Raw genomic sequence first — 26346 nt, 5'->3', positions numbered from 1 at the left:
GGGGGGGGGGGGGGGGGGGGGAGTTCTGGCAAAAAAGGTTTCGATACAATGAGATAGTTAATTGAGTAAAGCCAGACAGCGTTGTCAATCACTTAACTTGGTTTAGCCTTGCTTCTTTATTATTTTTTAAGAGCGGTTTAGTTCGGCGCAGAATGGAATGGACACGGTAGAGTCATTTCGTTGCTCTTTTTAGCTGTGTTTTCTCACGGAAAAGAGCAAAAGAAAAAGGTCTGCTTTTGTTTTCGCGTCTTTGTGCATCTCGATTAGACGCAAACATTATCCAAGCACTATGAGATACGCCTAAAAAAATCTAAAAATATCAGAACGTTAAAATAAAGAAACCAGGACAGACCGACTAACCAGTAAAAGGAGAAACAGAAAGAAAGACACATCACAGCCTAGATAATGTGTTATGGAAAAGAAGAGAAACTGAGGAATGCCACGGTGGTTGAACTCTCTGGCCGTTCACTGCCTATGAAGTTTTTGTGGAGGGGTGATGTTGGCCTGTAAAGGGGTCAGCAGCCCACCTCCGCTCCTCTCCTGCCCCCCTCCCCTTTATGACAGTACATGGGGGTGTAGTTTGGCAGGGTCAGAGGGCGACTTAGGGTCACTGCCTGTTAAAACTATCTCCTCCTCAGGAAGAGAAGGTTAGAATAATGTTTAGTTCACCATGACAGCTAATGGACTCCCGTTCTATTTCTCTGGGCTATAGAACATATTACATAGACATCCAATATTATAGGAATCTTATGGTTTTTCTGATATTATTGCATGGATGTGTAAAGCTAAAGTGAATTGGAATGATGCTGGTGGTTGCTTGGTGTGAGATTATGAGAGTAGGCCCACAAGGCCCATTATGCACCTGGGGAGCGGGTGGCTTGGGCGGCTGGGCCGGGGTGGGTCGGTGCTGGGGGGTGGGGGGGGAGAGCGTGTGACAGACTGGCCTGTTCATGTGGCCCTGCATGGGTGCTGTGCCACTGCTTTGTCTCTTCTCTGGGGGTGGCAATGCCACCGTGAAACTGTCACCTCACTCCACCCCACTGGAACTAAATAATAAGATGCCCCACACTGGGTCCACATAATGCCCTGCACAGGGCCGTTTGGGGCTTTTTGCCACTTCAGCTATATTAGAGAGTGATACATCTTTTTAACGTCATATCGCCGACTCTCTTTGTGTGTGATCTCTGCAGCCCGCTCTCCAAACGCGCTCTCTCTCTCTCTCTCTCTCTCGCTCTCTCGCCCTCCATCCCTGCTCCATCCCTCCTCCTTCGTCCCTTCCTCCCTCATTCCCAGGCAGCTGCAACAGACTCCTGGGGGCTCCTTAGTAAGTCAAGTGAGAGCCAGGCCCCACTCCCCTCTTCCTCACCATCCTCCCCTCTTTCTCCTCCTTTTCTCACCACACTGTTAACTCCAGCTGGGGCCATAAGCTGTCAGTTAACCATTATACCCTGTGTGCATCTGCTGGGTCTAGCCCTAGCTTTTCCCTGTCACGCCTCCATGGCGATGATGTACTGTTTTATTCAGTGAGTCGGCCATCCAGTCCTGCTCTCTGAAAGGGCCAGATCTACTTCCCTGTGCAAATAACTAGTTAATTTGTCTCTTCTGCCTTTTGTTTTGGGTGCAGGGGAACACATGTCAGCCGCTCAATTACCCTCTCTATTAAGAGCCCCTAGAGGAAGGGCCGCACGGCCCTACGACCAGCCCCGTCATAAACGGCCCCATATGGCCCTCTCTCTAAACCCTTCCTCTCTATTTAGACCTACTGTATCTCTCTTTGTCTGTTGCTTTCTGTCTCTTTCTGGATTCTCTCCTTCTCTCCGGCTCAGTCCTTCTGGCTCTTTCTCTATCTCTTTTCTCTTTCTCCATCAGTCTCCTTCAATCTGCCTCTTTTTCTTCCTCTCTTCCTCTCTCCCTCTCTCTTTCTACGTCTTTATGCTGAGATTGCAAAATCAGAGAGTGTGTATTGTCGACTGTGTGTGTGTGTGTTTGTGTGTGTGTGTATTGGCGACTATGTGTGCGGGTGTTTTTGCGTGTGTGTGTGTGTGTTTGTGTGTGTGTGTGTGTATTGGCGAGTCGTGATTCTCTGTGTGTGTATGTCAGCCACTATGTCTGTGTATTATGTGTCTCCTCGTGTTAACATCTCAGAGTAGGGTGGAGAGGGAGTGCTTGCCAGGGTGTGTCTTGGCCACTGGACTCTACACAGTCAACAAGCCCAGTCAGTCCCTATTTGAGGTCTGGTCTGTGTGGAGGTTTTCCTCTACTGTTAAATACAGTTCTGCTAGAGGTGATTGTAATGGACAGCGACAGTCTGACGGTTCGCATCTCTGTGTGTGTGCCATGCCTGTCTGCTTCCTGGATCCATGAACCATTTCGTTTAGTTAAGGTTTGTGTGTGTGCTTTTGGCAATGTCAGTCCTCTGTAAATCGGTGTGGGCGTGTGTCTGCATGTGTTAGCGCGGGTTTCTGTGTGAACAGCATATACATTTTTATACAACTTTTTTTAACCTTTATTTAAGAAGAGAGTCATGCTGAGACCACGGTCTCTTTCACAGATGAGCCCTGTATACACATCAATACACAACAATTACACTACACATACAGTTGAAGTCGGGAGTTTACATACACCTTAGCCAAATACATTTAAACTCAGTTTTTCACAATTCCTGACATTTAATCCTAGTAAAAAAAATCCCTGTCTTAGGTCAGTTAGGATCACCACTTTATTTTAAGAATGTGAGATGTCAGAATAATAGTAGAGAGAATGATTTATTTCAGCTTTTATTTCTTTCATCACATTCCCAGTGGGTCAGAAGTTTACATACACTCAATTAGTATTTGGTAGCATTGCCTTTAAATTGTTTAACTTGGGTCAAACGTTTTGGGTAGCCTTCCACAAGCTTCCCACAATACGTTGGGTGAATTTTGTCCCATTCCTCCTGACAGAGCTGGTGTAACTGAGTCAGGTTTGTAGGCCTCCTTGCTCGCACACACTTTTTCAGTTCTGCCCACAAATTTTCTATAGGATTGAGGTCAGGGCTTTGTGATGGCCACTCCAATACCTTGACTTTGTTGTCCTTAAGCCATTTTGCCACAACTTTGGAAGTATGTTTGTGGTCATTGTCCATTTGGAAGACCCATTTGCGACTAAGCTTTAACTTCCTGACTGATGTCTTGAGATGTTGCTTCAATATTTCCACATAATTTTCCATCCTCCTGATGCCATCTATTTTGTGAAGTGCACCAGTCCCTCCTGCAGCAAAGCACCCCCACAACATGATGCTGCCACCCCCGTGCTTCACGGTTGGGATGGTGTTCTTCGGCTTGCAAGCCTCCCCCTTTTTCCTCCAAATATAACGATGGTCATTATGGCCAAACAGTTCTATTTTTTGTTTCATCAGACCAGAGAACATTTCTCCAAAAAGTACAATCTTTGTCCCCATGTGCAGCTGCAAACCGTAGTCTGGCTTTTTTATGGCGGTGTTGGAGCAGTGGCTTTTCCTTGCTGAGCGGGACTTGTTTTACTGTGGATATAGATACTTTTGTACTTGTTTCTTCCAGCATCTTCACATGGTCCTTTGTTGTTGTTCTGGGATTGATTTGCACTTTTCACACCAAAGTACGTTCATCTCTAGGAGACAGAACACGTCTCCTTCCTGAGCGGTATTACGGACCATGGTATTTATACTTGCGTACTATTGTTTGTACAGATGAACGTGGTACCTTCAGTCATTTGGAAATTGCTCCCAAGGATGAACCCGACTTGTGGAGGTCTACAATTTTTTTTCTGAGGTCTTGGCTGATTTCTTTTGATTTTCCCATGATGTCAAGCAAAGAGGCACTGAGTTTGAAGGTAGGCCTTGAAATACATCCACAGGTACACCTCCAATTGACTCAAATGATGTCAATTAGCCTATCAGAAGCTTCTGAAGCCATGACATCATTTTCTGGAATTTTCCAAGCTGTTTAAAGGCACAGTCAACTTAGTGTATGTAAACTTCTGACCCACTGGAATTGGGATACAGTGAATTATAAGTGAAATAATCTGTCTGTAAACAATTGTTGGAAGAATTACTTGTGTCATGCACAAAGTAGATGTCCTAACCGACTTGCCAAAACTATAGTTTGTTAACAAGAAATTTGTGGAGTGGTTGAAAAACGAGTTTCAATGACTCCAACATAAGTGTATGTAAACTTCCAACTTCAACTGTATCTACATACGCATTCATTACACAATACATGAAAAGGAAACACAAAACTCGAAAAGCAAAACACAATGATATGAAACAAACATATTCTTCAGTATAAAGGCCCTCTGATGTCCGCCTGAATTGCCCGCCTAAAGGCACCAACTCCACCAACTTGAAGGAGTTTTGGAGAGGATTCCACATGAGAGGCGCAAAAAAAAAAAAAAAGAAGCAGACTCAGTGGAGATTGAATGGATCCCTGACTCCAGGCCTGGTAACTTATACGTCTGAAGGTTAACAATTTAGTAAGGTACGGCGGAAGTTTATGCAAGAGGGCTTTATAACCAAAAAGAGCTCAATGCATCGATCTACGAGACTGTAATTATTTAAAAGCTCAGACACACCGTTAGGATTGTCAAACGTTTGCCTGCCGACAGTACTCAGAACCTCTGAACAGTGTCGGCAGTCAGTCCCTTTTGTGTTCACACAGCAAAGACCTAGAATTCGTCAGCCACTCAGCCTTGTTAAAATACTCCAATCCAGAATGTGGCAGTAGCGTTGTTCGGCAATGCATGTCCGTATGTGTTGCTCAGTTCATGGTCTGGATTCCAATGTTAACAAGCTAGATAGCTTCGCTAATGTTGCTATTTTGTAGAAAGCACTTGATGGCCACAGCTAGATAACTACCTAGCAAGATGACGAAGAAACAATTGAATACGTAATCCCATACTGCCAGTGCCAGACTATAGCCACATGTTGAAATATCTAGCTAATGTTAGCATATTCGCTAGCTGGCACAACCTAGCTAGTTAGCTAAGGACACTGCGCTAACTCGGCAGCTAACACAGGCAGTTTTTTCATGGAAACTAATCCATTGTGATTTAATTATAATGTAAATATTAGCTACAGTGGTTAGCTAGCTTGGAGGAAGTATTTAGTGTTGTGTGCATTGCATCTGTTCACTTAGCTAGCTCCCATCCCATAGCCTAAATTGCATATTAATTTTGACTGGCTCATGCCCTATTTTTTCTTTTTTGTTGTCACTCCTGTTGGCTCCCCCACGTGGGGATTCGTTCTCTCTGATTGGCTCAAAGTCAAGTTGTTGGCCACTGACGTGCATTGCGATTCTAAAAGTAGAAATGTCAGGTTCGTCGCTACCGGTTTGGCACACAGCAGGTACAACTTTTGTTCTGGCAAAATAAGGAATGGCCTCCCACTGTGATAAGTATCTATCGGCAGTGAGATTCTCGGTGTGTTTCATGCTTGAGAGGGAAGCACTGTCTAACACAATCTACGTACCTGTTGAAATCTATATATCTATCTATCCTTACTGTGTCACTCTGTCAACCTTATTCAATGTATCCTTTATCTACTGGCCTTACACGTCCTGGTGTAACCGATGTGAAATGGCTAGTTAGTTAGCGGTGGTGCGCGCTAATAGCATTTCAATCAGTGACGTCACTCGCTCTGAGACTTGAAGTAGGGTTTCCCCTTGCGTTGCAAGGGCCGCGGCTTTTGTGGCGCGATGGGTAACGATGCTTCGGTGGGTGTCAGTTGTTGATGTGTGCAAGGGTCCCTGGTTCGAGCCCAGGTTGGGGCGAAGAGAGGGACAGACCCTACACTGTTACATTGGTCCTGCTTTGTTTAAATGCCTATTTTAGAGGGTAATTCAGCAGCAAAACCAATTTCCTCCTCAGGGAAAATAATCAACTTTTACATTAATTTAGATTATTGTCAGAGGCACAGCCAAACTGTGGAGTATTTTGTATTTTCAGCACCCTGGCGCTTTAGCTCCAGTGTAACATTTGATTTGGGTGTTGAAGTGAGGAGGTCGAGGCGTCTCTTTGTGTATTCAATATCCTCTTCTTCTGTTTGTTGATGGGAATGTGTGGGAATCCTGTTGCTCTAGGTTCCTGCATTTGCGTCGATGTTGCCCTCTCGTTGTGATCCGCCACAGCATCGGAACGGGGTTGGTATTCTCAAACTCAAACGTGGGCGGTTGTGGCGGGAGGAAGAGGGAAGTGGCATGATGGAAATGGACGTGGTGGAAGGGACAGTTTTAACAATGAGTGGAGCAGAATAGCGAGCAACCCCACTTTTACGTCTTCTCTCTCTCTCTCTCTCGTTCCCTCCGTAGCACCCCTTCACCTCTGTCTATCTTCTCCAGGTGCATTCAGCTCCCATCTCAGTTACCCCCACCCCCCTCATCTTCTCAACTCTACAACCCCCATGCCCCCACCAACCCCCATGCCCCTCTGGCTATAGATGGAAGGTGGGAGGGATCGGGGGGGGGGGGGGGGGGGGGGGGGAGACGCTCCCCTGCTGTGCCCCTCTACAGCCCCCAGTGGCCCCTCTCTGGCCCTCTTTGTGCCCCCACCACCCCCCTTGCCTCGCTCACCCATCCAGACCCCCATTCCCTCACTCCCCTGCTGGGCAGGTGACAGGGCCCTGAATGCGGGCCGGGGCAGCCCTGATGGATTCTACAGATGGAGCGTGGAAATCAGCCCAATAGAGCCCTGCCACAGGCCTTTCCCCTCCGCCATACAAAGGAACCCGGGCCATAGCACTCCCAAAGAGAGAGATGGAGAGAAAGAGATGGAGAGAAGGAGATGGAGAGAACGAGAGAGAAAGAGGGCCAAAAGGATGACAAAAGTAACACTGTCATTTTTCATTAAAGTAGAGGCCGTGATGGAGTGTTTTCGCGCAGTTACTAATAATAGAGAGAGAGAGAGAGAGAGAGAGAGAGAAAGAGAGAGAGAGAGAGAGAGAGAGAGAGAGAGAGAGAGAGAGAGAGAGAGAGAGAGAGAGAGAGAGCTCCACCCCCACCCTGCAGTTAACATGATACAGTGCTGCTGGGGAGCTTTTCTCTCAGCTCTTCTCAGCTCGTTTTCAGCTTTCTTTCGGTCTCCTTCTTTTCTCTCAGTTCTTCTCAGCTTGTTTTCAGCTCTCTTTCTGTCTCATTTTCTCTCTTTCTTCTTTCCTTTAAATGGCAATGTATTTGTTTATCGCTTTGTTTGGTCTTTATCTTGTTTTTCGCTTAATTAATCCGTTTCTTGTTTTGTGAATGTTTTGAGTAACAAGTGTAGTTGCTTTTGGGGCAGAATAATTTTGGGGCAGAATTTGAGACTATTTGATAGTTTAGGACATAATAGCATCCCAAATTCATGTAAAATTCACTGCAGATAAAAATGATTTACTATACTTGATCAGTTTTTCAGTTAGGGTTGATGCTGTGTCCATACCTCTTCTCAACATTGCTCTCAAAGTAACACAAACGTCCCAGCCAGACCAGTATTCCAAATCATGGCTCAAAACTTTCTGCCCTGATGGATATTTACTCTTCACGTCCAACAAATCTCCCATGAGCCTCTCTGCTCTCAATCCTCTGTCCGGTGCCCCTGGTCTGAATCTAATAAAGAGCTCTTCCCTGCGTTGGAATCTTGTTTCGGCGTTCCGGAGCCACAGCAGAATTCCCAGAGCTCAAATCCCTGTGTAATGCCTGGATGGGCTCTCACTGGCAACCAGCACAAGCATTTCCTGTTCGGCTCCAGAGGCTGGCACCGAGGAGACGGGAGAGATGGGAGCCCCGCTCCCCTGCCTGCTTGGCTCTCTACTTTTAATTAAACCTAAATCTGGAGAGGAGAGGAGAGGAGAGAGAGAGGAGAGAGGGAGAGCTGAAGAGAGAGAGGAGAGAGGGAGGAGAAAGAGAGAGCAGAGGAGAGGAGAAGCGTAGAGGAGAGGTTACCTCCATTAACCATGCATCCACACCATATTCTCTCTCTTTCTCCTCCACCTCTTTCCTCCTCTCTGATGCCTCACTGAGAGACATGAGGTGGTCTTGGTATGGGTAATACTATCATTACAATAGAACTGGATTTGCCTCTGCTTTTAGGTGGATGTTTGGGTCTATGAGACATACGAGCACAGACTCAGACAGACCCCTATTTAAAGCTTTGTCCCACCTTCTGTCAGACTTCATGATTAGAAGGTCCCTCAGGCAAAGAGCTCAAGGGAATGGAATTTAACCCTTTCTGTCTGTAGCCATCTGCATTGGAAACATTGTTATAGAGAAAAAGCAACGCGTGAAATCAGAGGTCCTAGACACAGCAGACAGATGCATGTGTGTGTATACGTTTATGTGTGTGTGTGTGTGTGTGTGTGACGAGTGCATTGCAGACACGTAATGGTGGACAATGGGTGGCTGTCACGCTAGTTTGAGGACCCTAATCATTATTTAATAGACAGCTAGCCTCCCCCCATACGCTGCTTTAGTCCTTCAGTCTCCCAGCCTCAAGCCTTCATTCACCACTCTTCTGCTGAATTAGGCCTTAAAAGCCCTCTCCATCTCTCTGTCTGTCTGCCTCTATATCCCTCTGTCCCTCTGTCTGTCTGTTTCTATATCTCTCTATATGTCTGTCTGTCTCTATATTCTTCTGTCCCTCTGTCCATCTGTCCATCTGTTTGTCTGTCTCTATATCCCCGTCTGTCCGTCCGTCCGTCCGTCTGTCTGTCTGTGTCTGTCTGTCTGTCCCTCTGTCCGTCTGTCCGTCTGTCTGTCCGTCTGTCTGTCTGTCTGTCTGTCTGTCCGTCTGTCCGTCTGTCCATCCGCCCGTCTTTCTCTATATTCTTCTGTCCCTCTGTCTCTCTCGATATCCCTCTGTCCCTTTGTCTTTCTGTCCCTCTGTCCTTCTGTCCCTTCTGTCTCTGTCACTCTGTCCAGAAGCCCTCAAATGAGCAAACAGATAAAATACACAATCTGGAATACATTTTTCATCCAAAATGGCGATATCCTACTTTGCCCTACAGGTATTACGACTCCTTTAACCCATGTTTAAACAGACTACTGCTCTCTCTGGGCTCTCTTTTGATCACCTTAGGATCCACTGGGGCCTGTGTGGAGTTTAGAAGGGGGTGTTGAGGATCAATTGAAAGTGATCCCACCCTGTGAAAGCCCTAAGGTCACATCATAGTGGGTGAGAACTAGATATATTATTCCCTGACCGCAGGAGCTACCCAGGTCAAATTCTGGGCCCTAGTCATTACATTACATTGTAGGATTTATCCCTAGTCTTTGACACCTGTTGCTTCTGTGTGTCTCTCTAGGTCAAGGTCAAGGGTTTACTTTACATTCCAAGTTTTAGAAATACATTTTGTTGCCCCCCCTCCTCCATTCAAGATACCAGCTTTCCTGTTTCCTTTTTCTAACCGGCCAATCAGAATAACCATTATCTGTTACGTGTTTGCAGCCAGCCACTCAGACGAGGGTTCGGACGTGGACTCCGAGCCGGGCCTGCCACTAAAGAGGAAACAGCGTCGCAGTAGGACCACCTTCTCAGCTGAGCAGCTGGAGGAGCTGGAGAGAGCCTTTGAAAGAACACACTACCCTGATATATACACCAGAGAAGAGCTAGCTCAGAGGGCCAAACTCACAGAAGCCAGAGTTCAGGTTAGTGAAGACCAATACACACACAGGCAAGGATGCAGACATACACACACAAGTACCCAAACATGGGCAAGCAGGCATGCAGACATGCTCAGACACACACACACACACACACACACACACACACACACACACACACACACACACACACACACACACACACACACACACACACACACACACACACACACACACACACACACACACACACACACACACACACAGACACCAGTTGTACTGTGATGTCTTTAACCCCTGCCGCCCCATACACACACACATTCTGGAGGTCTTTGTCCACAGTCCCAGGGGCCCAATCTAGTCTGTGACTGCTCTGTGATCTGCTGGGCTGGAGATTCCTGGGGATATGTGCAATATGGGTGTTAAACTGGCCTGGCATGGTGCCATTCACCCCCTCCAGACATCAGTCACATGAGTCAGCTGTACACACACACACACACACACACACACACACACACACACACACACACACACACACCACACACACACACACACACACACACACACACATAAACACAGGCCCCACTGTATTCTCAGTTATAAAAGTTTCCTTTTTTGACATCTTTTGTAAAAATATATCTATAAAAAGCAACTAAAAATAAGCCAGAATTAGAGATTTTTTATTAAGCCATTAAAGTGATTTCATTGGTTTATGGGTTTGTCAGGGATCCCCAACAGGCGACCCATGGGCTGGTGATTTTGTTTAGGCCCCCAAGTGTTCAAAACAAAAAAATACAAAGAATAATATATACATTTGTATATCATTTTCAGTGTTGGACATAAAAGACTGTAAAATCCACAGGAAATCAGCTCAAAGTGATTTTAATTGAGGAAATCTGTTCCCCAAAATCCCCATGCATAAATAGAGAGGCATACTGTATGTCATCGTATCCAAGTGGGATACAGATTTGAAATTATTTTGTTTTTGTCAACTACTGCTAGGGATTCTTGATGTCAATTTGCAGTGTTCAAATTATTTCTAAGTACAGTTGAAGTTGGAAGTTTACATACACTTAGGTTGGAGTCATTAAAACTCGTTTTTCAATCACTCCACAAATTTCTTGTTAACAAACTATAGTTTTGGCAAGTCGGTTAGGACATCTACTTTGTGCATGACACAAGTAATTTTTCCAACAATTGTTTACAGACTGTATCCCAATTCCAGTGGGTCAGAAGTTTACATACACTAAGTTGACTGTACCTTTAAACAACTTGTAAAATTCCAGAAAATTATGTAATGGCTTTAGAAGCTTCTGATAGGCTAATTAACAACATTTGAGTCAATTGGAGGTGTACCTGTGGATGTATTTCAAGGCCTACCTTCAAACTCAGTGCCTCTTTGCTTGACATCATGGGAAATTAAAAATAAATCAGCCAAGACCCTAGAAAAAAATTGTAGACCTCCACAAGTCTGGTTCTTCCTTGGGAGCAATTTCCAAACGCCTGAAGGTACCACGTTCATCTGTACAAACAATAGTACGCAAGTATAAATACCATGGGACGACGCAGCCGTTATACCGCTCAGGAAGGAGACGTGTTCTGTCTCCTAGAGATGAACGTACTTTGGTGCGAAAAGTGCAAATCAATCCCAGAACAACAGCAAAGGACCTTGTGAAGATGCTGGAGGAAACAGGTACAAAAGTATCTATATCCACAGTAAGACGAGTCCTATATCGACATAGCCTGAAAGGCCGCTCAGCAAGGAAGAAGCCAGTGCTCTAAAACCAGCATAAAAAATCCAGACTACGGTTTGCAACTGCACATGAGGACAAAGATCGTACTTTTTGGAGAAATGTCCTCTGGTCTGATGAAACAAAAATAGAACTGTTTGCCCATAATGACCATCGTTATGTTTGGAGGAAAAAGGGGGAGGCTTGCAAGCCGAAGAACACCATCCCAACCGTGAAGCACGGGGGTGGCAGCATCATGTTGTGGGGGTGCTTTGCTGCAGGAGGGACTGGTGCACTTCACAAAATAGATGGCATCATGATGATGGAAATGTATGTGGATATATTGAAGCAACATCTCAAGACATCAGTCAGGAAGTTAAAGCTTGGTCGCAAATGGGTCTTCCAAATGGACAATGACCCCAAGCATACTTCCAAATTTGTGGCTTAGGGGGCTAGGCGTCCCCGTTAGCGGGACAACTTCCGGTGAAACAGCGCAATTCAAAGAAATAATCATAAAAATGATGGATATTAAACATTTAGGTACATACAAGTGTCTTATATCGGTTAAAAGCTTAAATTGTTGTTAATCTAACTGTACTGTCTAATTTACAGTAGGCTTTACAGCAAAAGCATGCCATGTGATTGTTTGAGGACGGCGCCCCACAAAATATTTTTCCACCGGCACAGGTTTCATAAAGTCACAAATAGCGATTAAATATTCACTTAGTTTTTGAAAATCGTCCTCTGATTTGTCATCCAAAGGGTCCCAGCTATAACATGTAAAAATCCACTCGTTCAACATGCAGAGAAAGGAATACGAAAATCTACACCTAAACTTTGTTTCAACAAGTCAAAATATGTTTCTATTTACTCCTCAGATACCCTAAAATGTAATCAAACTATAATATTTCTTACGGAAAGAAGTATGTTCAATAGGAAACCGATTTTAGCAGGTGCTTCTTGTCTTCATGGCGCGGGCCAACACGAATTTCCAAGACTGTGTCCCTGTACTAAAACTGATATTTCTTATTCGTTTATGAATTTACAAGCCTGAAACCATGAACATAGACTGCTGACACCCTGTGGATGCCATATGAATTGCATCCTGGGAGCTAGAATTGAGTATGCCCTTATACTTGCCATTGTAAGAGCATGGTCTCTCTCTCAAAAAAATTCTGGTTGGTTTTTCTTTGGATTTTCTCCTACCATATCTATTGTGTTATATTCTCCTACATTATTTCAACATTTCTACAAACTTCAAAGTGTTTTCTTTCCAATGGTACCAATTATATGCATATCCTGGCTTCAGGGTCTGAGCAACAGGCAGTTTACTTTGGGCATGTCATTCAGGCGGAAATTGAGAAAAAAGGGGCCTAGCCCTAAGAAGATTTATTAAAGGCAATGCTCCCAAATACTAATTGAGTGTATGTAAACTTCTGACCCACTGGGAATGTGATGAAAGAAATGAAAACTGAAATAAATCCTTCTCTACTATTATTCTGAGCTTTCTCACATTCTTAAAATAAAGTGGTGATCCTAACTGACCTAAGACATGGAATTTGTATTAGGATTAAATGTTAGGAATTGTGAAAAACTATGTTTAAATGTATTTGGCTAAGGTGTATGTAAACTTTCGACTTCAACTGTATTCAACTGTATACCCCCCCCCCCCCCCACCCCCCCGACCATCCACTCAAGGACAAATTGTCCCACGGCTGAATGTAATTGTGGACCTCTGTCAATGTAAACCCTGTGACTGAGTTAGACAAAGACGTAATGTCACTGTGGTTTCAAAGTGCACCAGATGTTCAGATCTCTTTTTGTCTATCCTGCTTGAGGCTACAGCGCAGATATACACACACACATACTGTTAGCCGGCACACACACATTGAATACTCTCACACACTTTAGGCATGCCTATTGCACACACACACACACACACACACACACACACACACACACACACACACACACACACACACACACACACACACACACACACACACACACACACACACACACACACACACACACACACACACACACACACACACTGTATGTACTATTTTTCACAAGAATAGATTCTCACGTCTTCTATTTTATTTTATTAGGTATGGTTCAGCAACAGGAGAGCCAGGTGGAGGAAACAGGCAGGAGCCAATCAGCTAATGGCCTTTAATCACCTGATCCCTGGCGGTTTCCCACCTTCGGCCATGTCGAGCTTGCAGCCATATCAGCTGTCAGATACCCCCTACCCTCCCACCTCCATCTCACAAAGTGAGCACACCTTCACCTTCTACTTCTCTCTTTGATCTCATTCTATATCAACAAAGGTCATCTACAGATGTGATGTATTTGACTCAAGATCAATAGCCTAGCCCTAATCCATTCTCTCTCTCTCTCTCTCTCTCTCTCTCTCTCTCTCTCTCTCTCTCTCTCTCTCTCTCTCTCTCTCTCTCTCTCTCTCTTTCTCTCTCAGCAGTGTCAGAGCAGCACAGTACGGTCCACAGGCCTCAGCCTCTCCCCCCCACCTCGGTGCACCAGGGTGGGCTTGGCTCCTCAGTGGGGACCCAGGACGGGAGTTCGGCTTACTGCCTGTCCTCCGGACGCCACGGCTTCTCAGGCTACTCAGACAGCTTTGTGCCCCCCCCTGGCCACTCCAACCCAGTCAACCCCAGCATTAGCAACGGCCTCTCACCACAGGTCAGTCATTCAATGTCATGACTGTAGCTAGCAGCACAAACATAAGTGTTTTGCTCTGCAACATGTCGATTCCATAGTTTCAATTTGACATTTAGTATAGGTTTTATACCATCGGAATGGTAAACCCTGTTTAGGGGGTTTGTTCTTGATAACTTTCAGTAGATGTATTAGCTCGGTGACTGAGTGGATTTGACATCCATTTATCAGATGCATTCAATAGGGATGACTTGTGCTATGCAAATGTTTCATGAAGAGAGAGGAGACAGTAGAAGATGGAGGGAGTGTGAGAGAGGACGATAGTAAGAGGAAGAGTGGCAGATGGAAGATGACACAAATGAAAACGGAAAATACAATTATGGCCGATTACACAGTCATTAGAGTCCATAGCGGGTTCCGTACGCCGTGAGGGGGCCGTCCTAACAGGCGGAAAACGAGCTTTTAACCGCCACAAAGGGTGGCCAGGCCCCACGCAATGCACGCTGGGTCCTCGCCCCATGAGAGAGAGCACTTCTTCCTATTTCTGTGACAAGGGGAACCCTGAGGGTGTGTGTGTGTGTGTGTCTGCTTGTCATTTTCATCAGCAAATGACAGCAGGACAACACAACCTGGTGATCCGTGAAACCGTTTGGGAAATGGACAATAATTGACTACTTAAACTGAGAACAGCAGTAAAACACATTGGTTCCTTCACAACCTGGTGCTGACTAGCCACAAGCCACCACTTGAGTAGAGTCGACTTAATGCATGCAAACGGTCAGTAGATGCCTTCTTCTCTTCTAAGAGGACAAATCCATTCGATTACTTTTACTCTGCTTGGAGGCCAAAGGTGCTTCTCTCTCGTAGCTGTTTTTCACCATCAGCCTCCCTGAGAGGGTCTTTCCCTTCAGAGAGTGGCTATCTTAGCTTGCATATGGAAGCATACATGCACACGTCCACATGCACGATCAAACGCACACGTCTGGAATGTATGCATCCGTCCTGAATTGCAATTATGAAACGTTCCAGTGTGCTAATTGATTGGAATGAAGGAATCTATCCCTTAGTAATGCGGTGTGTAATTTATGCAAATGACTCACTTTGTTGACTAATTTGTTTTAATTCATGTATTCATCTGCAGTTTTTTTTTATGCATATTGGAATATGCTCATTTGCATTTCAGACTGGATGGAACTTTGAAATAATAAAAGAGATGGAATACGAATTAATACATTTTATGACATTTATAGTGAGTGGATAAAAACCTTTAAAAGTTTACAATTAGACATACCAAATAAACGCACACACAAAGATATCTAAACTCTGCAATGTCTACACAGAAAAGCCTCGATACTGCGGATTCCCACTGAGCACAGACGTCAGTTCAACATCTAGTTTTGGATTTACATTTGGTTGAGTTTTCAACTAATGTGAATTCAATGGGAAATCAACAAAATAATTGGTTGGGTAAAACAAAAAAAAACATTACGTTCCCTTACGTTGATGATTTTTTTCAAATCAAATCAGTTTCCCATGTTGATTCAACGTCATAACCTAGAATTTTTGGTTTGAAGTGACGTGGAAACCTAGTTGATTCAACCAGTTTTTGCCCAGTGGGTTGTTACAGTATATTGTTCTTTTGGGCTGTCTGATTGTTAAACCGTGCTGAATGACACTTCTTGGTGGTTTTGGAAGTAATTTGAGGCTTTAGTCCATGAAAAAACAATTCATGTGGTGTTTCTTTTGTAGCTCTGTGAATGGTTACCCTTTGGTTATATGGTGTTTGAATACATCATCACACTGAGTTAGCCCTATGTTATGAGTAGTTCGGTCTATGCTCTGAGTGGTAGTGCTTCGGTTGGTAGTAAAACATGAAGGTTTAGGGGACCAGTCTAGCCTGCCCCAGTGTATTGTGGGATATCTCCCTGGGGTGTGGTGTCTCAGACGTCTGGCTAGCTGATCCGGGGCATACCAGAGGAATCTGTTCTCACCAGTACAGCAAGCGGCCAGGCTTTGCACCCCGATGAGGCTTAATCCCCGGAACCACTGAGAAACAGAGACACCCCCGGGAACCGCCATGGGCTTCAATCACAGAGCAGAAAGGCTGGAGGAATACACACACTGGCTTAGACACACATACAGTGAGCTCCAAAAGTAATGGGACAATGACACATTTTTTGTTGTTTTGCCTCTGGACTCCAACACTTTCGATTTGAAAAGATACAATGACTCTGAGGTGAAAAGGTAGACTGTCAGCTTTCATTTGAAGGTATTTTCATCCATATCGGGTGAACCCTTCTACATGAATGTGGATGCTACCATGATTAAGGATAATCATGAATGAATCGTGAATAATGATGGGTGAGAAAGTTACAGATGCACAAATATCATGATATTTATGCCACTGTAACTTTCTCACTCATCATTATTCACAATTCATTCAGGACGATCCGTAATCATGGTAGCATCCACATTCATATAGAAGTGTTTAGAAACATATTCTATTCTTATTTACAATAAAAGTGACTCCAAAATGACACAACACATAATTTACCATTCATTTATATTGAGCACAACATAATCTGAAACACAACCAAAACAAACAGCAAATGCATCCAACAAATTTGTAGAGCCACAAGCTTGATGTAGTCATTGTGGCTATGAATATGGGACCAAATACTTAACTTTTTACTACTGTAATACATATATAAGTGAATTTATCATATTGCTTTTGGTCCCCTGAAATGGGGGGGCTATGTACAAAAAGTGCTGCAATTTCTAAATGGTTAATGGATGAAAATACCCTCAAATTATAGCTGACAGTCTGCACTTTAACCTCATAGTCACTGTATAATTATTAAAGTGCTGGAGTACAGAGCTAAAACAACAAAAAATGTTTCACTGTCTCAATACTTTTGGAGCGCTTGAACGTGAACACTGGCAAACATAGGCTGAGACACATTAGGACTTTCCCCAACAAAAAATATCTTGGTCGACCGAGACTTGTCTGTCCTTTCGACCAACCGATTTGATGAAAAAAAAATGTATGTGTATTTTTCCATATATGGACATTTTTTTGAATACGTTTGAATAAAATCAACTATATGCAGGCTACTGAGCTTGTCTGATGCTTTAAGCGCTGCGATTAAAAATGAAGACACACAAATTACTAAAGAGGGAGCCAGAGATCAATATAGCCTAACTGGAAGAAAGAAGCCTGCTCCCGACCCCCATCCTGCTGTTGACCATCGCAATGCCAAGAGTGTGCAAAACTGTCATCAAGGCAAAGGGCGGCTACTTTAAAGAATCTCAAATCTGAAATATATTTTGATTTGTTTAACACTTTTTTGGCTATTACATGATTCCATACATGTTATTTCATAGTTTTGATGTCTTCACTATTATTCTACAATGTAGAAAATAGTAAAAATAAAGAAAAACCCTTGAAGGAGTAGGTGTGTCCAAACTTTTAACTGGTCATGTATATTTAAATGACAAGTAACTTCTATTGCCGTTGCCAATATGTAAAAATACAAATAAAAACATTGATAAAAATAAATATCCTATGAATCACATTGGCTATGCATGGCCTGTCTGCAAGGATCTTGAAACATTGTATCAACTACTATCTCTCTCTCTCTCTCTCTCTCTCTGTCTATATGTAATTTTTTCATTCTCTTCTGTCTCCCTTTGTCACTCTCATGCCTGTTTATCTCTACGTTCTCTCTCTCTCCCTCTCTCTCTCTGTCTCTCCACTCTCTTTTCTCTACCTCTCTGTCTCTCTCTCTCTTTCTCTCCTACTTTGAGAATCTCCACAGTGATGGTGATTGAAGACAATCAGAAATAGTATCAGATCCCCAAATGAGCACATTTATAGGCCTACATTTGCGCACAGGCCAGGCAGCCTTCTGTGCGTACACAGGTGCGTGTCCTTACTCAACATTGACAGGAGCGCTCCAAACGAAAGACAATGAATAAATTGACAGCTCGTAAATGGCATGAAATAAACCCAAACTTGTAGCCTAGGTTGTGCGCTCTGCAAACGACGTGTCCAATTCAACAATGACATCGGTAAGTCTGTAATACTAATATATTGACTGCATTAACAGAAAGGACCGTAACAAACAAACATTGTAGATGAGAAATGATGGTAATTATCGGTAAATGTACTACTGGTGATACTGGTGTGCCATCCCCGCGGTCTGATTAGTCCCCTCAGACAGGAGTGAATCAGACAGGTGTCTCCTGTGCCATAGTTGTTTTAATATAGAATTTGCCACTGCTTGACTAAAAAAAATCTGGGTCGAAAAACAGCCTATCGACCAAACAATTGACCGGTCGACTAAATGGGGTCAGCCCTAGTGCGCATACATAAACAGTCACAGACACACACACATGCACGCACACACACACACACACACACACACACACACACACACACACACACACACACACACACACACACACACACACACACAACATCCACACAGGGGTTTTTGATCAGATAACCGTATCAATTGGATTGTATACAGTTATCTTTCCTCTAATCCCGTATCTAACCTCAAATCGGAGGAAACATGGGTTAAATGCTCTCGCCATGACGGCAGTACAATATCCACATATAATAAGGATCTATACGTATTGTTTTCTACACTTTTCCCTGTGAACAGACCAACATTTGGGTTTTCCATTCAGAAAAAATCATTTCCATATACTTCCCCACCCACACATATACTCAAACACACACACACACACACACACACACACACACACACACACACACACACACACACACACACACACACACACACACACACACACACACACACACACACACACACACACACACACACACACACACACACACACACACACACACACACACACACACTGTAAGATGAATGGGATGTGTTGACCTCCATGTGTTTCCCATTTGTAGTCAGTCACACATCAGCATGTTCCTAAGACGCGTTAGGTTAGATTCCTCTGACAGAGCTCCTGTAAATTACATACTCTCAGACAGATAGTGTGTGTGTGTGGCTGTCCGGGCATATATGTGTGTGTGTGTGCGTGTGTGTGTGTGTGTGGCTGCCAGGTGGGGAAGCAACACGATTATCCTTCAATTATTCACCATTAGTTCAGCATTCTGCCATTTTCTCTGCCTCTTCTTAAAGTGTCTCTTTCGGTTTAGTTCTCACAGTATTGTCTCGCTTTCGCTCTCTCTCTCTCTGTATGTCACTCTTTCATTATCTTGTCTACCTTTGTCACTCTCATGCCTGTTTATCTCTACTTTCTCTCTCTCTCCCCCTCTCTCTGTCTATCTATCCACTCTCTTTTCTCTCTCTACCTCTCTGTCTCTCTCTCTCTTTCTCTTGCTGTATGTTTCTAACGGTCACTAACTCCACCTATTTTCCCCTTGTTTTGACGATATCTCGTCTCACACAAATTCTCATGCAGCTGTTCATGATGTATCACCAAGGAGACCCCTTAACCCCTAACAGAAAGTGCTAAACTTTGATTCTTCCAGTAATGTTTTACCAGCTTGGTGGGCCCCCCAACCAAATCTCGCTTAGGGTCCCCAAAAGGCAAGAGCTGACCTTACACACACACACACACACACACACACACACACACACACACACACACACACACACACACACACACACACACACACACACACACACACACACACACACACACTTATTGGTGATGTGTTAAAGAATCATACTCCTTGTTCCCACGTACCCTGTGGCCTTTCCATGTAGGCCCCATAAGGACACAGTGAATTTGGTCATCAAACGTGAAAGCTGGAGAGAGAGAAAGGGAAGGAGGGAGAAGACGGAGTGGGTGGGGGTGGGGTGGAAGGGAGAGGGAGAAAAAGAAGGATAGGTTATTCACGTCTGTTTTTCTCCTTTAGTATACTGTCCAAACACATAAACGGTCATTCATAAACTTTATCATACTGTTAAACACACCATCTGCTTTATCTAGTAGACATTGACGACGAAATGAATCAACAAGTTATTTACCATAGGTTTTGTATTGTGAATGTCTTTTTAATATGTTTATAAAATATAACATGTTTCATGAAAAATGTAAAAAGTGGTACTGTAAATTTAGCATAGTAAATAACCTCCATGAACAACCTTTTCGATTCCATTCCATAGGATACAGTAAAAACTCCACAGAGTAATTCTGAAAATGCTATCTAGCGGTGTAGTGGACCAGAACTGTGCGGTCCCGAACCGATCAGTGCTCCCCTGTCCGTCTGTCACTTAGGAAATGATGTAACAGGAACCATGTGTCTGGGTGAACACAGTATAATGTGTCTCATATGGTCACAACCAGGAGAGGAGAGGAAAGAAGGAGAGGAGAGGAAAGAAGGAGAGGAAAGAAGGAGAGGAAAGAAGGAGAAGAGATGAGATGAGAGGAGAGGAGAGGAAAGAAGGAGAGTAAAGAAGGAGAGGAGAGGAGAGGAAGGAAGGAGAGGAGAGGAGAGGAGAGGAAAGAAGGAGAGTAAAGAAGGAGAGGAGAGGAAAGAAGGAGAGGAGAGGTTATTCTAGAAACGATATATAATATAACAGAACCAAGTTACATAGTCATGATCAGTAAGAATGAACAGGGTTACAGTTGTCTGCCAATGGAGAGTAGGTATACAAGTAAAGTTGAAGGCTCATAAGATGTTGTGTGATTTTTACATAAATGATTTTATTTTTTATCGATAGTCGGATGTACACTATGTTACAGGACCCTATAAGGTATTTTTTAACAGCCTTCAAAGAATGTCAGAAATTCAATGTGTCTTCACAAATATATTCTTGGAAAATCCATCTAATGTTTCCCGAGACTGAGTTGGAAGACGTTTTCTCTGATGCGAACTGACATATATATTTTAGGCCTGGTGAGGATTAGTAACACAACTTTACTGCTGTAGTAAATTCACCAGTCAATCCCTGTTGCTTTCCTCCATCTTGAACTCTCCTCTCGTCCTCTTTGACACAGTAAGCATCCCTAATCTGTACTGTGTGACTCTGTACATACCCCAACTCGTGATATGAGCGCTCAAATTGAACCTTCATGTATATGTCGTATTGACATCAATGCATGAGCTATACAAAAGTATGTTATGTGTGTAAAATAATGTTGCATGAGCAAAAGTATGTGTTACGTGTGCAAAAGATACAGTACATGCTATTTGTACGTTTGTCTTCATGGATTAAGCCATGTAAGGGCTGTATTTACAGTTGAAGTCGGAAGTTTACATACACTTAGGTTGAAGTCATTGAAACTCGTTTTTCAACCACTCCACAAATTTCTTGTTAACAAACTATAGTTTTGGCAAGTCGGTTAGGACATCTACTTTGTGCATGACACAAGTAATTTTTTCAACAATTGTTTACAGACAGATTTACAGACAGGGTCAGAAGTTTACATACACTAAGTTGACTGTGCCTTTAAGCAGCTTGGAAAATTCCAGAAAATGATGTCATGGCTTCAGAAGCTTCTGATGGGCTAATTGACATCATTTGAGTGAATTGGAGGTGTACCTGTGGATGTATTTGACATCATGGGAAAATCAAAATAAATCAGCCAAGACCTCAGAAAAAGAATTGTAGACCTCCACAAGTCTGGTTTATCCTTGGGAGCCATTTCCAAACGCCTGAAGGTACCACGTTCATCTGTACAAAAAATAGTATGCAAGTATAAACACCATGGGACCACGCAGCCGTCATACCGCTCAGGAAGGAGACGTGTTCTGTCTCCTAGAGATGAATGTACTTTGGCGTGAAAAGTGCAAATCAATCCCAGAAAAACAGCAAAGGACCATGTGAAGATGCTGGAGGAAACCGGTACAAAAGTATCTATATCCACAGTAAAACCAGTCCTATATCAACATAACCTGAAAGGCCGCTCAGCAAGGAAGAAGCCACTGCTCCAAAACCGCCACAAAAAAGCCAGACTACGGTTTGCAACTGAACATGGGGACAAAGATTGTACTTTTTGGAGAAATGTCCTCTGGTCTGATGAAAGAAAAAATAGAACTGTTTGGCCATAATGACCATTGTTATATTTGGAGGAAAAAGGGGGAGGCTTGCAAGCCGAAGAACACCATCCCAACCGTGAAGCACGGGGGTGCTTTGCTGCAGGAGGGACTGGTGCACTTCACAAATATATTCCTGGAAAATCCATCTAATGTTTCCCGAGACTCAGTTGGAAGACGTTTTCTCTGATGCGAACTGACATATATATTTTAGGCCTGGTGAGGATTAGTAACACAACTTTACTGCTGTAGTAAATTCACCAGTCAATCCCTGTTGCTTTCCTCCATCTTGAACTGGCCATAATGGCCATAATGACCATTGTTATATTTGGAGGAAAAAGGGGGAGGCTTGCAAGCCGAAGAACACCATCCCAACCGTGAAGCACGGGGGTGGCAGCATCATGTTGTGGGGGTGCTTTGCTGCAGGAGGGACTGGTGCACTTCACAAAATAGATGGCATCAGGAGGATGGAAAATTATGTGGATATATTGAAGCAACATCTCAAGACATCAGTTAGGAAGTTAAAGCTTGGTTGCAAATGGTCTTCCAAATGGACAATGACCCCAAGCATACTTCCAAAGTCGTGGCAAAATGGCTTAAGGACAACAAAGACAAGGAAATGGAGTAGCCATCACAAAGCCCTGACCTCAATCCTATAGAAAATTTGTGGGCAGAACTGAAAAAGCTTGTGCGAGCAAGGAGACCTACAAACCTGACTCAGGTCCACCAGCTCTGTCAGGAGGAATGGGCCAAAATTCACCCAACTTATTTTGGGAAGCTTGTGGAAGGCTACCCAAAATGTTTGACCCAAGTTAAACAATTTAAAGGCAATGCTACCAAATACTAATTGAGTGTATGTAAACTTCTGACCCACTGGGAATGTGATAAAATAAATAAAAGCTGAAATAAATCATTCTCTACTATTATTCTGACATTTCACATTCTTAAAATAAAGTGGTGATCCTAACTGACCTAAGACAGGGAATTTTTAGGAGGATTAAATGTCAGGAATTGTGAAGAACTGAGTTTAAATGTATTTGGCTAAGGTGTATGTAAACTTTCGACTTCAACTGTATCTATTCATTTGTTTGTGAACAAATGAGACTTGCGTAACCTGTATGAGAAAAAGTATTCTGTTAAATTTTATTCTACTCTATTCTTTGTGTCTACTACATTCTATGATACTCTACTCTATTCCACCGTATCCCACCACAATCCATTCCATTCTAACCTCTCTCCTCTCCTCTGTCTCTCCAGGTGATGGGGCTGTTGAACCCGGGAGGAGTGCCCCACCAGCCCAGCCACCAGAGTGACTTTGCCCTCTCTCCCCTGACCGGTGGGATGGAGCCCGGGGGTGGCATGGCGGCCAGCTGCCACGGTTCCCAGCGGGGCCTGGAGGGTCTGCCAGGCCTGACCAGCATGCCCACCCTGCCCAACTCCCAGTCCTACTGCCCGCCCACCTACAGTTCCCCAGCCTACGCTATGGACCACCACCCCTCATACCAATACGGACAGTATGGACAGAGCAAGGTGGGTCATGGGAGTTTTATGTGTAATGATATTGTAGCCATGTGATTGTTGGCAATGTTTTTTTTTTAAGTATTTGTGTATTATATAGTTATTTATATCCCTTTTTTGTTTGAATGCATTGATTGTAAGTTATTCTGGAAAAAAATTCTGCTTAAATGCCTGTATAAAAGACACATTAGATTAGCATTAGAGGTATACTAACTCCATTCATTTCTATATACCGGTATATAGTCTCCTATGATTAAAGACCATACTCAAGGTTTAGATTTTCAGAATCATAACCCACGTTAATTGCAAAGGCCAACATGATGAGTGAGCCTCTTGAATCACGCTCTCAAATCAGGCTGTGACATTACATGTATGTCAGAGGCACGGCTAGTAGTCCAGAGGGCACTTCGGTTTACATTACTATTACCTTCAAGCACTTACCCACGCCATATATCCACGTGGCCCGATACAGAGGTATGTCAGTAGGGCCTCCCCCATAACCATCAGCCTGTGACCTTTCACGACCCGTGTGATGAGCTGGACCACCAAACCCTCCGCTCACTCACCTAGCCATGTAATGACCCCTGGGTAACAAAGATACCTCCCCAAATCAAATGAGCGGCTTCCCCAAAACATGTTTGACAGGCGGGGGGGAGGGGGGAGGGGGGTAGTAGAGTTAGTGGAGTGGGGGTGAGGTACACTGCCATATGTTGAGTAGTGTATACTGGCCCATCAGTGGCGGCATCTTGATGTCATTAATTTGGCGAGGTCCGGGCTTGGGACCTCGCAGGGGTAGGGGGTTGGTAAGAGAGGGGTGGATGGAAGGTGGGTTTGAGAGGGGGTCTTTTTAACAGGGAGCGAAATGGCCTCTGGCAGGCGGGGATTAGAACCATGTGTTTCTGTGCAGGTCAGATGCAGTCTGAGTTGTTGTTGATCACTGGAGCAGAGCCACAGCCAGGACCAACGCAGCAAGGGCAGGCTCACTCTAACTCTCCCCCAGTACAGTATAGCCCAGCCACAGGGGAAAACCCCAGATCTGCCTCACACTCCTTGCCTCTCTTTAACTCCCTCAACCCCTCCCTTCTCTCCACCTCTCACTGCTCTCATCCCTCTCACCCACTATTTACCTTCTTACTCATCAGGCATGATGTTTCCCTGACACAGGAGGTAGAGAGTGACATGAAAACCAATGGAGAACAGTTCCAACCCTTCCTCTCTCTCTCTCTCCTTTTCTCTCAGGTGCCTTTCATTATCTGAAGCCCCACCATGGCCAGGAGGGGATGAGATCTCTGGTCAACCCGACAGTCAACTCTGGAGCACTCCCCCTTCCTCTCTTCTTCCCCCCTCCGCCTTCTCCCCACCCAGCCCCTGAGGAAAACGGACAACCCAGAGAGATGGAGGGAGGGGGGTTGTTTTGGGGATTCGGGGATGTGGGGGGGGGGGGGGGGGGTTGACGCAATGGGATAATCAGGACCAAAGGGGAAGCCCTCTCTAGTTACCTGGCACTCGCCCCGCTCGCGCTTCACATCATGCTCCGAAAACCAAGCACGCCTCGCTCTCCATGCTTGACGAGAAAAATAAATGGAGAGAAGGAGAAGAAGAGGATAAAAAAAGGAGTGAATAAAACCCCAACAAAAAACTACATTCACTCATTCAACACTCTGCGTTTGATTTGTAATAAGTGGCAGAGAGTGGGAGAGGACTTGGTGAACAGTTTTCCTTCCATGGATGTGCTTTCAGGGTATATTGTGATGATGGGAGGAAAATAAGGTTTTAGGGCACAATCCTGAGGCATAATGATGATGTATGGACCTGCAATAGGCACACCGCTCACTCACCCACAATGCTCTATGTAAGACACTAACAATGTCTTAGGAAAATACTGCACGCTGAGACTTTGTATTAGTTGATATGATTTGGGGAAATGAAATGTGTTCTATCAGGAGAAGAAAAACTGCCATCAATTTGATTTGTAAAAGTGACTCTAAGCATATGTACTGTAGGTCTGGACAGTGACGGTCTGGACAGTCTTTCACCCAACTAGGATGATAGAGAGAGAAATATACTGTAGTAGATGGAAGCTGCTGCAACCCAAAGAAGTGCAATACATTCAAACCTCAGATGAAATGAATTGACACATCCCTGTATAACAATCTCCTCCATTAACTGACTACATCCTTTTTGTAATCCATATTGTTTTGAGCAAAAACAAAGGTAGCTGGGTTGCACTGATCACTTTGAAGCAAAAATCATCCTAACACAAGATCTGTGCACGTACAGGTAGCTTGGACTTTTGCATAAATCTTGCGTTGATTTCAATGGGAGATTTGAGTAGAAATCGGAGTAGGACCAGGGCCTGTATAAATTGAATCTGGGACCAGGGACTGTATTCAGAAAGTATCTCAGAGTAGGAGTACTGATCTAGGATCAGGTCCCTCCTGTCCATATAATCATATTAGTTATGATCCAAATGGCAAAACAGCATTCCTACTCTGATACACTTTGTGAATACAGGCCCAGGCTACCAGTCACAGTCCAATCAAGTGTAAATTGGACCTGATAAAACATACCACTCTCATTCATTTAGTATTTATTCAGTCCACCTCTTCTCTGTTAGTATCCCTGATCATAGCATTCAGTTGTGTGGAAATCAAACATTTATTTTTCTGCCTTGTTTCTTTTGTATACATATATCATTTTCATTTATGACTGCATAAAATGATTTGTGTTTTAATATGTCTTGTGTCAAATGCAGCACTATTTACTATTTATAATAAAATATATAAAAATGTGT

At 43.9% G+C, this 26346-nt stretch overlaps 1 protein-coding gene across 4 annotated transcripts in view; it reads left to right on the top strand.

The window, feature by feature from the left end:
* The window catches only part of LOC106568846 (paired box protein Pax-3), a 35541-nt gene extending 10563 nt beyond the window's left edge, over nt 1-24978 (top strand). Inside the window, exons 5-9 of one of the 4 annotated variants that reach the window (XM_045694012.2) lie at nt 9430-9629; nt 13426-13591; nt 13797-14017; nt 23292-23564; nt 24792-24978. In XM_045694012.2, the coding sequence (XP_045549968.1) occupies nt 9430-9629; nt 13426-13591; nt 13797-14017; nt 23292-23564; nt 24792-24809 (878 nt within the window). In that variant the 3' untranslated portion in view covers nt 24810-24978. Of the gene's footprint in view, nt 1-9429; nt 9630-13425; nt 13592-13793; nt 14018-23291; nt 23565-24791 lie in introns of all 4 variants that reach the window. The other 3 variants (XM_014139573.3, XM_014139572.3, XM_014139571.3) reach the window with 3 other exon arrangements.
* The last annotated feature ends 1368 nt before the right edge of the window (nt 24979-26346 follow it).

The sequence above is a fragment of the Salmo salar genome, chromosome 14, assembly GCF_965601325.2.
Source record: "Salmo salar chromosome 14, fSalSal1, whole genome shotgun sequence".
Classification (NCBI taxonomy): domain Eukaryota; kingdom Metazoa; phylum Chordata; class Actinopteri; order Salmoniformes; family Salmonidae; genus Salmo; species Salmo salar.
This window is presented reverse-complemented; position numbering and strand designations above follow the sequence as displayed.